At 46.0% G+C, this 15646-nt stretch overlaps 1 protein-coding gene across 2 annotated transcripts in view; it reads right to left on the bottom strand.

Annotated features, from left to right (window-relative positions):
- The window catches only part of LOC143171396 (cyclic AMP-dependent transcription factor ATF-7), a 67129-nt gene that overhangs the window by 43292 nt on the left and 8191 nt on the right, over nt 1–15646 (bottom strand). For both annotated transcript variants that reach the window (XM_076360337.1, XM_076360338.1), the window contains exon 2: nt 2563–2631. In XM_076360337.1, coding sequence (XP_076216452.1) covers nt 2563–2610 — 48 coding nt within the window. In that variant the 5' untranslated portion in view covers nt 2611–2631. The remainder of the gene's footprint in view (nt 1–2562; nt 2632–15646) is intronic.

Here is a 15646-nt window from a genome sequence, read left to right as displayed (position 1 = left end):
CCTCTGACCCTTATTAAGGCTTCACTTTAACGTGAGTCCATACAAAGAAGCCATTTCTGATGGGATCATCCACGGTGGCTTGTCAAGGGTCAGGGTGTAGTGCCAAAAGGCAGCACAAGCTGCTGGGGGAACAATGCAGCACGTGCTTCAGAGGTTGAGCCCTGCGGGCAGCTGCTGACCACCGTCAGCCCCCCAACTTCAAATTCGGATTTATTTTTCATATTGAAAGCTACCAATTGCGGTACCCTGTCCAGCTCATCGCAATGATCCAACTTTACTCCACTTGCCCCAGAAAGCACAGCTCACCGAACGTTAATTTTAGCTGACGATCCTTCCACGACAGTCTGTACGGCTCTCGGGTACCACTGCGCTTCCACAGCGGTACTGCTGCGCGTCAGTGGTGAGCAGGCTTTGTAAAGGCTCTTAAAAACCTTCAACGTGAAGCTGATGTACAGAACAGAGGACAACAAAAAAAACGCACATAAGACACTAGGGCTTATGGGGAGAGGCTCGGGGCTCCATGTATTTAGTTAGTCCAAAGGACTGTTAAGGGGTGACTTGATCGGTCAGTAAACACCTGCAGACATCAGAAATTTGATAGGAAGGATCTTCTGTCTAACAAACCAAAATTAAACAAGATCCACAGCCTGGAAGCTGCAGCTGAACAGGTTTAGACTGGAAATCAGGCATAATTTTTCCTTACCAGCAAGAGCAATTAACTATTAGAACAACTTAACCAAGGGCTGTGGTGAATTTTCCATCACTGGAAATACTTTAAATCAAGCTTGGATCATCATTATTTAATACATGCTCTGGTTTGAACAGGTATTGAAGGACGTTCTAGGAAACTGTGCACGAGGTCAGGTTAGATCACAATGAATCATACTGGTATGAATTACCCGGATTCTAACATTTCAATATTAACATGAAGAATTGTCAGAATTACCCATAAGCAGCAGTCTGGAACAGCGAAAGGAGGAAGCAACCACCTTTATATGTCATTTGTGGGAGATTGTGGGAGATTAAATTTAAATACATTGTTGTTTGCCTTAATTGCTTGTTTGAATCCGATTTTAAGGTTGTATGATTGAAGTCCTCACATCATTAAGTGCTCAAATACAGCTAATACATTTTATAAATGACTTGCACAATTTCACAGGCAAAGAAGTTCAAGATAAAAAGCAGCCTACAAAAAAAAAAAAAAAAAGAAAAAAAGAGGACGATCACCTGCAAGTGGATAGAAAATGCTTCAGATGAGACTAGCGCTACAATGACCAAAAAGCTGCAAAGTCCTAACTGTGTATTTTTAAAAAGAGCCCCGGTCCCCAAGAGTTACCAGATGAGATTTTTGACCCATTTCTGCACTATAAAAATATCACAGAATTCACATGCAGTCTCGAAGGACGTACCCTGGGGATGCAGAATTATCTTTAATTGAGAGACCCACAAGAGGCATTAAGATACTAAATACACTGAAGAATTGGGGATGACGACGACAGGGGGAGTACCCTGGGATCGGTTAGAGCTCCCAAACGCGTCACAGCCATAACAGTTTGGCAACCCGACATCCAACAGTTGCAGCCAGGAAAACAAAGTGTGTGCGCATCGCTTAATATCTAATTAAAAGCCACAATTCCCCTCCCGCCTCCTTCCCCTGCACAAAGCATCTTAGCATTTTGAGGTTCAAACGCTTCAGAACAGACAAACCCAATTCTCCCTGGACTTTGCACAGGGCTGTACTTCCACAGAAGCCCCAGTTTCTAACAGCTCCCGTTAAAATAGCCCCAGCAGTAATTGCACAATCCCCCTGTCCCTCCCATTAATACGGCATGTGAGCCGCCAAGACGCTGCACCACCGAGCGCCGGAGAGACCCGAAGCTCAGCTTTGGGAAAGCACTAGCTTCATTGCAAAACCAAGCAAAATGCAAGGGAAAAGGTGCCTTCCCAGGCAGGCGAGCTTACGAGAAAGGTTGTATGACTGAAAAGGGGATGTGACTCATTCAAAGCAAGAATCGTTTGCCCTAGGAAAGCGAGCAGAAGTTTTGCAAGGCCGTAGCCAACTCTAGCAGGCTGTCCGCGGAGGAAAAATTCACAATGGGTCCTTTTTCTTTTTTCGCAAGCCCAAAATAGACTACGGCAGTTTGGGGTTCGCATAACACAAACCATCAACTGTCACATTCTCAGCTGCTTTACTATAGCATGCTATAGCAGCTAACTCATCCCGACAGAGAACAAATATCTGTCCTTTGGTTAAATAGCCTTGAAAGAAGATGAGCAATGTTATCAGAAAACATTAACAGGAGATCAGCATGTTTTCTCTGGGCTGTGTGGGTCTCATGGAAAACACCAGCAGAATAACAATACGCCACAAAGCAAGGCAGATTTCATTACTTTGGAGTGCCTGCACTTGCTCATAACCTGGATTTACACACTGCAAATCCTCTGATCTGATTACCTCCAGTGATCACGTAAAACACCGGCTTTAAACTCTTTGCCTCAGTGATAAAACAGCCACTTTGATTCACAACGACACATTCACAATAAAGTATACTGTAAACGTACCTGTCCACAGCCGGGGGCATTGCACACAAACGGCCTGTCGTCTCCCATATTTCATGCAGCTGAGCTAAGCTGAGGGGAAAGGAGAGAAGAGGAAATTGTTAAATAAGCTAAAAAAAATTAAAAATATCAAGAGCAGAAGCTGCCCTTTGCATGGCTGTAATTAATCAACGCTGTGCTCGCAGGGAAGGAGGATCTCTTTGTGCCCTAGACAAAAATCAGGGAAGAGAAATTAATCCAACCCAAGTTTAAATAAGACTTCAGAGGGCCCAGTCGATTTTTCACATATGAAGAGAAAGCGCTGCATCGCGGCTAGAAGGGCTCATTGGGAACCGTGACAGTGAGACAGCGCGGGCCAGTGGGTAGGAAAGGAGCAGGAGTTTTCCACGCCTGGGCTCCCACCAGGGCCCACCACCAACCCTCTGAAGGGCCAAGGGACTTTCTGCGTCTCAGTGTCACCACCTGCAAGACGGGGACAACGCTCATCTCTTGCAAAGGGCCGCCTGGCGCAGCAAAGACCTGTGAAACATCCCCCAGACGGAGGATGTCGAGGAAGGGCACAGCCTGCTTCACCTTCCCTTAGTATTTACAGTAGAAAGCACAGACACATAAGCAAAGACAGTGACAATCTACAGGAAAAAAAAAAAGTGCAAGCAAGAAGCGATCAAATAAATCCAAGTCCTCTCTATGTACAAGTTATATTTTCAATGGGAGAGAACTAAAATTTGTCATTTAATTAATTAAGGGATTATAGGAGTGGTGCTCTGTTTTACAAGGCAATAATCTGGCTCCCTAGTGGGTAAACTACAAGGCTGATGGCAGGAGTAGTTTATCACAGATTATAGCCAAGGATAACAAAACACTCGGTCCTATTACGCTACAAGTGAAGCTATTCTTATTAATAAAAAATAAGAGTAAATAAAGTAACCCCCACCACCTCAAATTCAAGAAATAATGGTTCCCTCCACCCACTGATATTTTTATAGCAGGATTTTAAAAAGCTATAATAAAGCAAATGCTATCTCTTCAGGGGGTTTACTGTGCGAACATGTTCTGGCTGTTCATGTTGCTTCCAGCATCTCTTACTCCAAGTTCGACACTTGGCTTCAGCGACGCATGTCAGCTTGCTACAGCCAAGAGCAGAAATGAAACCAGAACGCGGCCAAAACGCAGTCACGAAGACACAAGCTCTTTTAGTTAGCTTTCTGCATTTCTAACCATTAATACACACTCGCGCGCGCGCGCACACACACTGAGCAGCCGCGAGAGGGTGGGGAGACTTGTTATTTTTAGGAGCTATATGAGAAAGTGCTTCAAGAATGCGACTTAGCAGCAGAGGGTGAATGCATGCGCTACAGAAAACAGTCCCCTTTTGCTTTTATTGAAAAGACACAGAAATCAATTATTGTTTAATATGAAAAAAAGATTATTTTTCTATTACCATGCGCTAGGGCAGCGTGCAGCTAAAATGGGTGGCTACAGGAGGTGGAATTCCCCTCCCTGAGCGCTGGCTCAGCCGCAGCACATAATGGCAACAACCAAAAGCTATGAGAAAGTAGCTGCCAGTTCTTCTCCCACAAAAAGGGGAGAGACATCCACAACACTAGACTATGTTTGGATTTATTAAGCAAAACTCCAGGGCCTATGCAAACAGGAACTCACAAAGGATAAATAGCCCTCTCACAAATGGAACAGGCGAGCAGCCAAAACGCTCCCTAGCATAGGACAAGCGTAGTAATAAAGGCAATAAAGATGGCCAGGAACATCCACCCACCACAGCAGCCCCCCAGAAAAGCCCACAGAAGTGAAACGGGGCTTGCAGAACTGGAGGGTGGTGCGGCAGGAGACAACAGCAGCTTTGTATGGGAAGATTAAATCCTGGCAAAGGCTAGCCTTGAGGTGACACGGGCGCAGATGACAGCAAGAGGAGTCTGAGTGAGGACACATTAAAAAGGTAGGACTCTTCATACCATCCTTCTGAACTTCCACCGAAGCTCCCAACTGGGAACTCGAGAAACCAAAATACTGTCCCATTGCTCCTGCCTGCTAAACGAACGGGGATCTCGCCTCCATCTCTCCACAACCAACTGACCCTCCTCCAAGAGGAATTTCCTTCAGGCCCCAAAGCAGCTGACTTACATGCATCAGCTGCATCCTAACAGCGGACATACGAGCTGCTGTCACGACCTGCTCCGAAGGCACAGAGAAGCCCAGGCTTCCTCAGGAAGTTTTAACACGCAAAAGTAGTCTCTAGCAAGGGGGGATGAAGAGGTCAAACCTTCTTGTAATACCAAACCACTGCTCAGATCAAATCCCTGACACTGCAAAGAAGAGAAGCACAAAACTGATTAAACACTTTTTATCACCTGCACTTGAGGTCCAAAAATATTGCACCTAAACCTTCCAGTTAGCTGCACAAAAAGCTACAGCTCTGCATGAGTCAAGACACAGGGCTCAGTCCTTCATCACTCACTTCGAGCAGAGGGCAGCCCAATTACTACTCTTTCTGTAAGAAAACAGTAGGAGAAATCAGACCAGACACAAAGGAAACATCAACTCGATGACTACTAGAGTTATTTTACCATCACCTTTGCAGTATGGCGACTATGATATCAGGACACAGACCAAATAAAAGTCAACGGTTGCTGTCTTGGGCAGCCTGGACCTTGTTTTTTTCCCCCTCCCAACAGTCTTACTTTGCGCCTGTCTTCCTTGCCCATAAGAGACAAGGATCTGTCCCACAGCTCTCAGCACAGCCAATGCTCCCGGGAGCTGCAGTCTGTGTTGTCTATCAGGCTGAAGGTAGACACAAGAGTCATTAGTTCCAGATTTCTTAATCCCTATTTAGTCAATGATTCGTGCACGCTTTGACAAGTTGGTTACCTGCCTACAAAGTGAGGGGCACAAGTCTGCACTCGTGGGGGCTCGCAGGTTCGTGTTTGAACTGCACCTTGACGAAGTAAATAGCATCAGGAATGACCATACTTAGCGCTGGCGAGCTAAGCGCGCGGCCGCATGAGCCTGAAAGCTCCTCTCAAGTGTCCTCGCAGCCAGGTACGCTGGTGAACTGGTCTACAAAGGGAGCCTGGGGCATCAGTTTTTACAGCCTGGTCTCAAACTAACCGCAAAATTCCCAAGTCCTCTGCCGGTCCAGCACCGCATCCAGCAATTGTCAAGTGATGAGGCAGCTCCAAGTTAAGAGCTGTGGTACCGAGACAGCAGCAAAGTCACAAAACTTTAAAGGACAGTTGTAATGCCCCTTGCTGTCAAAGTCAGGCTGGTGCTGGAAGCGTTTGAAGACTGTTTAAATCACCCCTGCACATTTAAACTCGCTTGTGTGGGATGAGGTTGGGGATGCGTTTATTTCCATCAACAAACAAATCTTACGGTTAAACATGCAGCATAATGATTATGGAGGGAGACTGCTGTATTTCACAGGGCAGCCAACCCTGTGCTGTTTTTAATTAAACACAAGGCAGAGATCTGTCCTTACCGCTGTCACTTAAGCAGCTTGCTGCCTTTGCCAATATGAAGAACTTCGGGGTGTCTCTACCTCATATTTATGCTTCCGATGCATATAAAAGCTATTTGAGAAATTAAAGAAATGGATCAGCTGTCACTCCCCGGGCTTTGATAACACTAACTGAAACGGAGAGCAGGAAAACAAAACAAAAACCCAATGGCATTTCAGGCTGCCTGCCAGCTACTTCTGATAGCGTAACAAGCAGCTCTATTAAAAAAAAAATCGGGACCAACACACTGCAAAAAACCTCAGTTTACTCTATCTTGCAAAGTGTCAGGAGGATTCACTCATTCTTTAAAGAAAGATTTAGCTGCTCGTTCACTACAGAATATGACTGGTATGTACATACATGTGCTCAGATTTATATCACATTTAGTCAGGATAAATTGCTTCAATAAATTCTATTCTTAAGAACAGGCAGAATAAGCAGATGATTGGATACTGGGAACACATTCTCATTCCTCTTCCTGCAGCCACGGGACAGTATTTCACTGTTTTGATGATTTTTAGCATGTTGGAAACAGCAAGGGGAAGCTAAGAAATGCAGACAGATTACTGAAGCGTGCTTCAAAGTTCTGTCAGCGCAGACCTGACAAGCAACTGCCGTCTCACGGAAAACAGAAGAGACATTTTCAACCAAAATAGACTGTGCTCCCCAAGTCTATATGTGTTTTTCTCTCTCTCTCGCCTTATTAACTCATGCAAATAACCTATAGTCTGTCTGTAAAAAGAAGTAAACCCAAAGCCACACTTCACAGCAGTCTCGAGTGTATGTCGCGCTGATAATCAGGCACCCCTTGGAGCCTGCACAGGGTATTTAAGAGTACAAATTTTCTGAAGACTAGCTTGCATAGAGCAGCGCTCTCAACGGCAGCAACTCCTCTGGAGCACGCACAGCATGCGGAAAACAGAATAAGCATGAGCTTTGCATCCAAAGTTGCATCTGCTCCGTAGTGGATCTTGTTCCCACTTTCAACCGCAACTTTAACTCCTCACCAAAGCAACCGCAGCATCGCGAGGGGATGTTTGCAAAGCTGGACAAGCATAGCCAGGACAACAGCCACACTTCACCATTTCTCCAGCACTGCTTTATCCAAGGATGTCAGTGCCGACAGAGCAATGACAACTTTTTCCTGAAGTTAATCTCGTTCTCGATTTGTTGGGGACATCGCCTCTTCCTACTTCTGGCACGGAGATAAATGTGAAATATTACGTGGAGTGGTTCAGCGCATGCCAGGATGCTGGGCTGACATTGAGCTGACACAGGAGGCACTTGTGATAGCATCCGAGAGACGAGGGGTACTTCTGCAAACCAAGTGAGGCAGAGCCCCAGAGCAACGTTCACCCAAGTCCTATTCCCAGCTCCGTCACTGCCTTGTGCTGTGATCTTGGGCAACCCACTTACGATTGCTTTGCAGCTAGAGAAAACGAACCCCCTAGAGATTAAATGCACACCCACGTAGGCTCCACTTATTCAATTGCTGCATGAATTGCATTTGTAGGGTATGAAGACATTTAAAGTTTTAATTCCACAAGGAACTCGTGCACAAAGCCTTTTGTTAATTCAGGTCCTTAGCTGGGAGGGATCACATGTGTTTTTAAAGGAAAAAGTATTATGCATCTGCTGTGACTTGATTAGAGTTAAGTATTTTGCTGTGTGTGCTATGAGGCAGCATGTTTTAAATGCCCATTAACAAGAGCGCATTTTGGGCAGCCTGAGGCCCTACTGATAGCAGAGGGCTTCTATTAAGTTCAGAAGAACTACAAGACATTGTTTTGGAGATGATTATTGGTCTAATGAAAAAAGAACTGGAGACAAATCTACTTTACTTTGAGGCTTTGGAAAATCTGAGGCAAGAGTGTGAACACGGTGGTGCAGACGCCACATCAATTTTGTGTGCGATACACCAAGCATGCTGCAGATTGCTTAATAAATAATTCAGTCAGCAGACCCACCTGAAACTTGCTGGAAGAATTCCCTTGTGAAGAGTCAAGAGAATTAAAAAAGAAAACCCTCAAACAAATCAAAATATCAAATTAGCACCTGCAGAACTCAAACCATATAAAATCCCCTTAGAACCATGGAGGCTCATAAATGAAAAATCTGTCACGGGCTGAACCTGGGCACAAGGGCTTGCTCTCAGCGATGAAGACGGTGGCAATTCGCCCCTGTAACGGACATTAGGAAACCTACAGGCTTTGATACAGCTGCACTGAAGAGGAAACTACTTACCACTTTTGAACTGCTACCTAACAGAAGAAGGTCTTCTCCACGTTTCAGAACATATACCTATTACCTTAGATCAAATATACTTAGAACTATGTTTTAACTAACCTGTTCGCAATGTCTGGTGTAGGCAGGATCAACTGTAATCCAAGGTAGCCGTGAGGATCCCTAATCTAGGCAAGCCCATGCAAAGGGAAGGTAGACAGATGGAAGCGAAGAGTTTTGCCTGCAGCACCAGTGCCAGCACAGGAAGAGATTGCACGCCACGATGTCCACTGCGCCTCCTTCTACACAATGGAAGGAGAAGAGAAGGGTCTTCCCAAAGAGCTGTGTAAGGCCACAGTCGGAGCTGGATAAGCCTTTGCCAATTTTGTGATGACAAAGCATATTGTTACTTGGAGGAGATACACAAACCTCCCACTACCACCATTTTAGGGACATAAAGCTCAACATACTTTTCAAATGGGTGCTCTGGAAGTTGCTTTGCTGTTATTCTTCCCTATGACTCTTCACAGAAGTCCGCCAGGAAGCAGGAGAGTGCAAATGAGTTGCTGGGATTGGGAAGCAGGAAGGGGGTCCAGTCCAGGACCTTCTACCTGAGAGTCTTTTTAGTAGACAGCTCGTTTTCCCCAGCACAGGCCCTGCCTCCCTCGCACACAATTCTCCCCAGTCTAATAAGAGAGTTCTGCCTTTTCCCACCATTACTGCCGAATTTCTCAATCATCCCTTTTCCACCACCAACATCCATGCACGCACGCACCCTAGTCAGCCCAATCCCCTACCGCCTCCCTGGATAAGGGCATTAGCTCACAGGTACATTAAACACTAACAAAATGTATAATTTTAAACTTGGCAATGAACCACAATCTAGGTGTGAAGTTCTAGAGAGGTTAAAAGTGATGCCCGGATTCATACATAGACAGGATGATGTTGTCATCTTTAAAATTAAAATACGTATTTTACCCATCTAAACAGGCTCTTGGTACCTGCAAGAGCAGGAAGGGAAAAGGCTGCAGGTATCCAACGAAAGCTGAAGCCCCCCCTTTCCCATCCAAATGAACTGAACTGCCCATCAGATCCTCTGTTTACGATGAAGAACTTGACTGGGACACTGGTCTGGGGATAAACTGGTTTTGCTTACCTCAATAATCAACATTTCCACTTATTTAAAAGTTCAATTCTTCCTGCAGACATTCAAGTCTGCCCATATGCTACTTTCCCCCTGGTATATCAGTCCATAAACCAAAGTGGTCCCAAAGCATGTTAACTAACCCATTAAGAAAAAAACTAAGCCCGTTATCCTAGTCTAGACAGACACCTAGGGGTAATATTTTAACTCCCTTAAAAGGAATTAGACATATTACATGCATCAACAACGGCAATGAAAGACCAGCCTTCCTGAAAAGGATTTCCCCCAGGACGCGTGTTGGCACCTCATGGAATCCATTTTAAAAACTTCCATTTGGAAACAGCGTAGGAAGAGACACGAGAAGCAGGATATACGTTTTCAAAAGCACATTCGGCATTTATGGATCCTGTTATTCAAGATGCTCTCTAGCCTTTCAAATGCACTATTTTAGCTTTACAGAGGAAAAGAGTTTCCGAGGTATGCCTGTAGCCACAGGACAAGTCACTGTTTTGGTTGGCAGCATTAGCCTGATGCCACAGAAAGGGCCACAGTCAGACTCTTAATTGTTTTCAGTATTGTAACCCACAGCCACACTTTCACAAGCGCACGTTACCACAAATATCCCACACCCTAGCGGTAAGTACACTCGATTGCCCTAATAGGCGTCAGGATCCAGGTACGAGCGGCGTGGGTTTTTGTGTTCGTGAAGCTTTTACGGACCTGTTCCAGCTGAATTACTGACAAGTAGCTGAGGTCTGGAAGCAGTCTCAAGCCAAGATTTGTAAATCTGAGTCATGCCTCTTCTGGTTTGTGAAAGTCGTGAGCAACCGGCTCCTCATGCCCTCCGAGGACATTGCTGGCTCTCTTACCCTCTTATGTCCAGCTGCCTCCGACAGTGGCCTGACATCTCCTGCGCCCAACATTGGGACCCTCACAGCTCCCACCAACTAGAAAGCACTTTTTTTTCCTGGATCACCCCAAATCCCCATCAAAAACAACCCCTTTTCCTTAAACCTCGGTGTTAAGATGGAAGAAACTCCCAGGTCATTAACTCTGTTGAACGTTGGGGGATAGAGTTGGTATGAAAAATGCTCTAAAAATAAGGCTCTATTGTTGTACTTGCATGTGACTATTGTTATTGCAGGAATGTTTGTGCCCAACACTCTTGCATCTGTGCCTTGCAAGACAAACTGAAATACTTCAGATCCCAATGAACGCTTGGGCGTACGCAAAAATTGTTCTGCTTCGAGTTTGCCAGCACAGCTCCCCTCTCCAGCACGAATGCGCTTACTAGTATATCAGTACAAGCACATTTATGGTTTATTCCCATAAATCATAAGGATAAACTTTACATTAATATGACCACAAAATTAAAGCTAGAGGTTGCACCAACTATGAAACAAAACCAAAAGAGCTGCAGAGCAACCTCCTAAAAATAGGCGTAAAGTAGAACAGAAAACAAAAGCAAACTGCACGCTCTCTGCTGACAGAAGTCTCTCTCCGCTAAGATTTACTCGCCTAGGAAGACCTGAGTGAAGAATGAGCTGCAAAATGAGTTAGAAGAAAGAAAATTGCTAGAGATAGGGACATCAAGAGAAAGGACGGACCTAGGGAACTGACTGTAAGTTAACATTGTCAGTGGAAGGAGCAGTGCAGAAACAAAAGGGCTGTTAGTTTCCAAGAGATGAACAGACGCCTGCAGGTACGATGATCAAGCCTCCCTCGCTCTATATTCTGTCTGTGCATGAGTTTATCTGCGGTTATGTTTCAGATTCCAGCAAAAAAACTTCAGTCTCCCGTCACGCTCTCTTGCCCCTCAGATTTGCAGCCTCCAAAAGAACAAACAATTGCTCGAGCGCTGCACCGCAAAAAGGGACAATCTGGGGAATTTCAGCATTAGTTTTAAAAGTCTGACAAGAGTTATGGCAACGATGGAAGGAGAGGCGGCGAGGAAAAGCAGGCAAATCACACAGGATAACCGCATCGATGCCTCGGCGTCAGGATCAGTGCCGACACCGTGGTGACTGCGGCACCCAGCACCCCAAAAAGGCTCTTACCGGGGGCTCTAGGACGAGGGAGTTCATCTGACAACGGGCAACGCCATCTGCAAGCAAAAAGAGGATACCCAGATGGCCCAGTGCAACTGCCCTGTCCTGTATCACTGCAGGACACCTACTGGCACAGAGATTGTAACTGTTTTACTCTCCAAAATGAAAAAGCACCCTTCACAGTCAGATGAGCAACCTGATCTAGTTGAAGATGTCCCTGCCCACAGCAGGGGGGCTGGACTAGATGACCTTTAGAGGTCCCTTCCAACCCAAACTGTTCTATGTAAAACCCATCACAGACACCAGGCTCAGGCATGCAGGAACAAGCCCAAGCAAAGGTGCAGCTAAAGGTAAGAGGTCTTTCTACCAACAGGCAATACAGAAAACCTGTTTGCAATTGTCCCAGGCTATTAAACAGGGCAAAGAGTTTTCAAGAAGGGTGGAGGACCCAGGGAGGGCTGCAGCTTTTGTGGGAAAATTACAGTACTTAGCTGACAGCAGGAGCAAAGGCAGAACCAGATCAGAAACGGTGTTCTTATAATAATCCCCACGTTTACCAAAAAAAAGAGAAAGAAGTCTTCCCACAGAAGGCTTCGTCACCTGGGATTATTGCGAGGTACAGCCTGGGTACTGCTACAACCACGGCAGGCGAAGCTTGTTTTCTCCTTGATCGAGTCACTGCGCTCCTCTTCTACTTTTGGCATGCCAGTTTAATGCAAAAGGTAAAACAGAGCTAGGAGTTAACTTTTTATGAGACTGAGCTACATGGGATTAATTTTCAGAGACTAATGAGTCGCAAGGCCATCCCAGATCAATTTGTGTAACTTTGTTGAGACCTGGGAGCCGTGCCAAGAGCATTAACAACCAGAGCCGCGATACAAACAAGCCTATTCAAACAGAAATAGTGCTCAAGACACTAGACCAAGCCCCAAGGACAGGCAGTACACTGCTACTGGGAAGAAGAGATAAAACCACAATAAACTAGATTATTATAGATGGCTGCACAGAATCTGTGCTGTAGCATACATCTTACTACGGGAGAATATACAAGATCGCAGGCAGACTCGAGACAGAATCTGTAATTGCCACTGGGAGCTGGAACTGGAAGAGAGGTTGGCTGCAATCAAAAACCAAACTGCTTCTTGGTAAGTATGAGGGAAAGCCAGACTAAGACGGCCATTTCTACTCCACTAGCCAAAAGAGAAGGAAGTATAAGGCACTGCCCCAAGCTCTCAAAAATACTAAGAGATTTCCCACTAAAATGCAAGGAAGGAAAACACGTTGCTTTGAGACCGTTCCAGGAAAGGCTCTTTATTATTTTTCTAAGTGCAGTCATTAATAGCTCTCTGCCTCGAGCTTCCTGACCATCAAAATGAATATTCAGCACACAGTGCTCCGAATAGGTTGGGATCAGCAGGGTCAGAGAGACAGCAGCAAGAGGCAGCGGCACCCAGAAAACGCATGGAGGGGAACCCAGTCCTTCCACGGCACTTGGCTGGGGTTTAGCGTCGGCATTCCCCACGCTACCCTGGATTAACGTACAACACTGCGGTGATGATTCGGAGCACCCTAATCCATCATAAAGTGGGGTAAAAACAAATAGGTCAAGTTCTTCCTTTAAAAAAAAAAAAACCAACCAAGAAAACAAGCCACTTTAACATTTAGGCTTCCTTGTCGCAGGGTTAGCTCTATAAGACAGAGGGCTAGGTACCCAACCTGCTTTTAGGTGCTTTGCAAAGTCAATTTGGCACCTAATTTCCACTGGTGAACGACTGCTGACTCTCAAACTAAATTAGGTGCCTGCAGGGACTTAGGAACAGAGCTCGTTCTGCACCTTTGGGTGCCCAGATCTCTGTTTGACTATTGCCAGCTATTATACACCCAAAGACATTGCGAAAGATTTTTACAGGGAGAGGCCACCACCGAGCTTAGTGAAAATGTGCAGGCTGCTGTTAGTCCTAGGCTTTGACTTTAAAGTTATTTTGGGGTGTGAGGGAAGGAGTGAGAATGTTTGCTTTGTAACCAAAAAGCTACAAGAGAGCTTAAAATTGTCATCTGGGAAAGAAGGCCAAAAGCCGATGCTATAAAATCTGCTTTAGAGGCATAACACCCTTATGCTTTATAAGCTTGATAAAGCAAACCCAACTGTATAAACTGGAATATTGGCAAGGAGCTTGCTTGAAGTAAATCTCCAACAGACATACAGTATTTAACAAGTCATTACGAGTTAACCTACAGCGCAGGGTGAAAGCAAAGTCCAACCACTTACCATCTGACTGTACCTTTCTGGGTGTTCAGCACTGCTCTCAAGCTTGTGGAGGATCCCCTACCCACAAAAGCATCCCCAAATAGTCGGGACACTATCTCAATAGCATCAAAGATGCACTACACCCTTGCTTCTCGCTTGCAAGTACCTTAAAACAGCCCTGGAGCTTCACCACCCCAGCGAGCTGCAGTTGCAGCTATCAGAACGACCTTTCCTACCAGGCATGACATTTGGCCCTGAAGTGACTTAAAAAGCAGCTCTCCTCAGCTCACACAGGAGCAAATTAAGAGCCCGGCTGCAAAGAGTATTTCCACGTACTTTGGGAAAAGGGTCAAACCTCACATGAAGCAAGAGCCACGAACAAGAGCCGCTCTCCTCCTCCCAGTGCATGAGCGATGGGATAGGGATTGCCAGCGTCCTGTCAAACGTAAAAAAAACCTCCAGTGAAAGGAGTAACACGGGCCCCAAACCAGCGCATCAGCCATGAGCGACTTAGCTGAGACCAGAAAAGCTTTTCCCCTGCGGTTACAGCAACAAACCCCCTCGGCTGAGAGCTCCAGGCAGCCAGGCGGCTTTTCCCAGCACAGCTTCCACCAGTCCTCCCAACTACACAACTTACACTGTTTATAACCTTTTTATAAACAGTAAGAGTTTACCGTTACCATAACAAAAAGTGTAATTTGTTAACGTTGCCTCCACATTAGGGTCTGGCAGGATAAAAACCATTATAGAAGCTCCATTGTCCAAGAGCCTGCTCGCACTGGCCAGCCTCCAGATCAGATCTGGCCCGGCCTCCGACTTCGGAGCAAGGTGTTAGAGAAAGTCTCGTGTCATCTTGGCGCGGCTGGGCCCCAGCCGAGCCACGTGGCTGCCCGCACATCACAGGCAGCACAAAGGGAAGGATACTGGGGTTTTTTTTTTTTAATCTATGCAGAACACCATGGCGAAAAAAAAGCAGGTGAGACCAACCGCAAGAAGCTCGAGTGATCTGGAACCGTCTTCAGGAAGTCCTTCTGCTCTGTAACATCGAGCTGAGGGACACCAGTGTGCAGATGCCTTGCGAGCACTTCTCAGGTTCGGTGTTTTTGAGGTGCGAGGTCAGATTTCATCACGCTAACAGCATGCATCTTCCTGCTCCTCCTTTCACGGTCAGATTCCTGAGAGAGAAGTAGCTGCTGCTCTTCAAATACCTACTTTAACTAATCCTTGCCAAACACCACCGAAGCAGCCGTAGCTTGGCAAAACATGCTTTAACACAGGCAAGGTTTCTCTAGTTAGTTGCCAAGTATCAGATTTCTAATATGAAAAGGCATCTGTCCAAAGGGTTTCGAAGTCTTTGATGAACATGAGACAAAATCCAACATAAACCAGCAAGTCAGCAACTTCCCCAGGCAAGAAGATGGAGAAAGACCATCTCTAAATCATCACCCAATTACACATATGCCAAAGCTGTGCTTCCACTCCCAATTTCTGGGGGAAAGATGGACTCTACAGGATGTCCCTAAGGTGTTTACACAAAGACACAAGGGAGAGACCAAACTGCAAGACCCCGACAGCGGACAGAGCAGGACTCACTGGCAGCACCTAGACAGAGTATTTGATGGGAGCACCTAGCCAGCTCCCATCAAATACAGCATCCCACCTCAAAAAGCAGCAAGGCCCCGGGCATGGTTTAATCACCAACTGGTTGCTCCAGGACCTCCTCCAAAACGGGAGGAACTTCATGGAAGTCCCCGAGCCTCTCCACTGAGGTCAGACAAGCCTCCGCTTAATTCCCACCACTGCTGTCACCTCCAAGATCAGAACAGACACTGTGTCTTTGGCTAGACCCAGAGGTACATCTGTCACCAGGAGCAAGGTAACAACCTAAGCGTGAACCCAGAGTGACAACAGG

The sequence above is a fragment of the Aptenodytes patagonicus genome, chromosome 27 (assembly GCF_965638725.1).
Source record: "Aptenodytes patagonicus chromosome 27, bAptPat1.pri.cur, whole genome shotgun sequence".
In the NCBI taxonomy this organism is placed as follows: Eukaryota; Metazoa; Chordata; class Aves; order Sphenisciformes; family Spheniscidae; genus Aptenodytes; species Aptenodytes patagonicus.
Note: the sequence above shows the minus strand (reverse complement) of the source record. Positions and strands in the feature narration are given on the sequence as shown.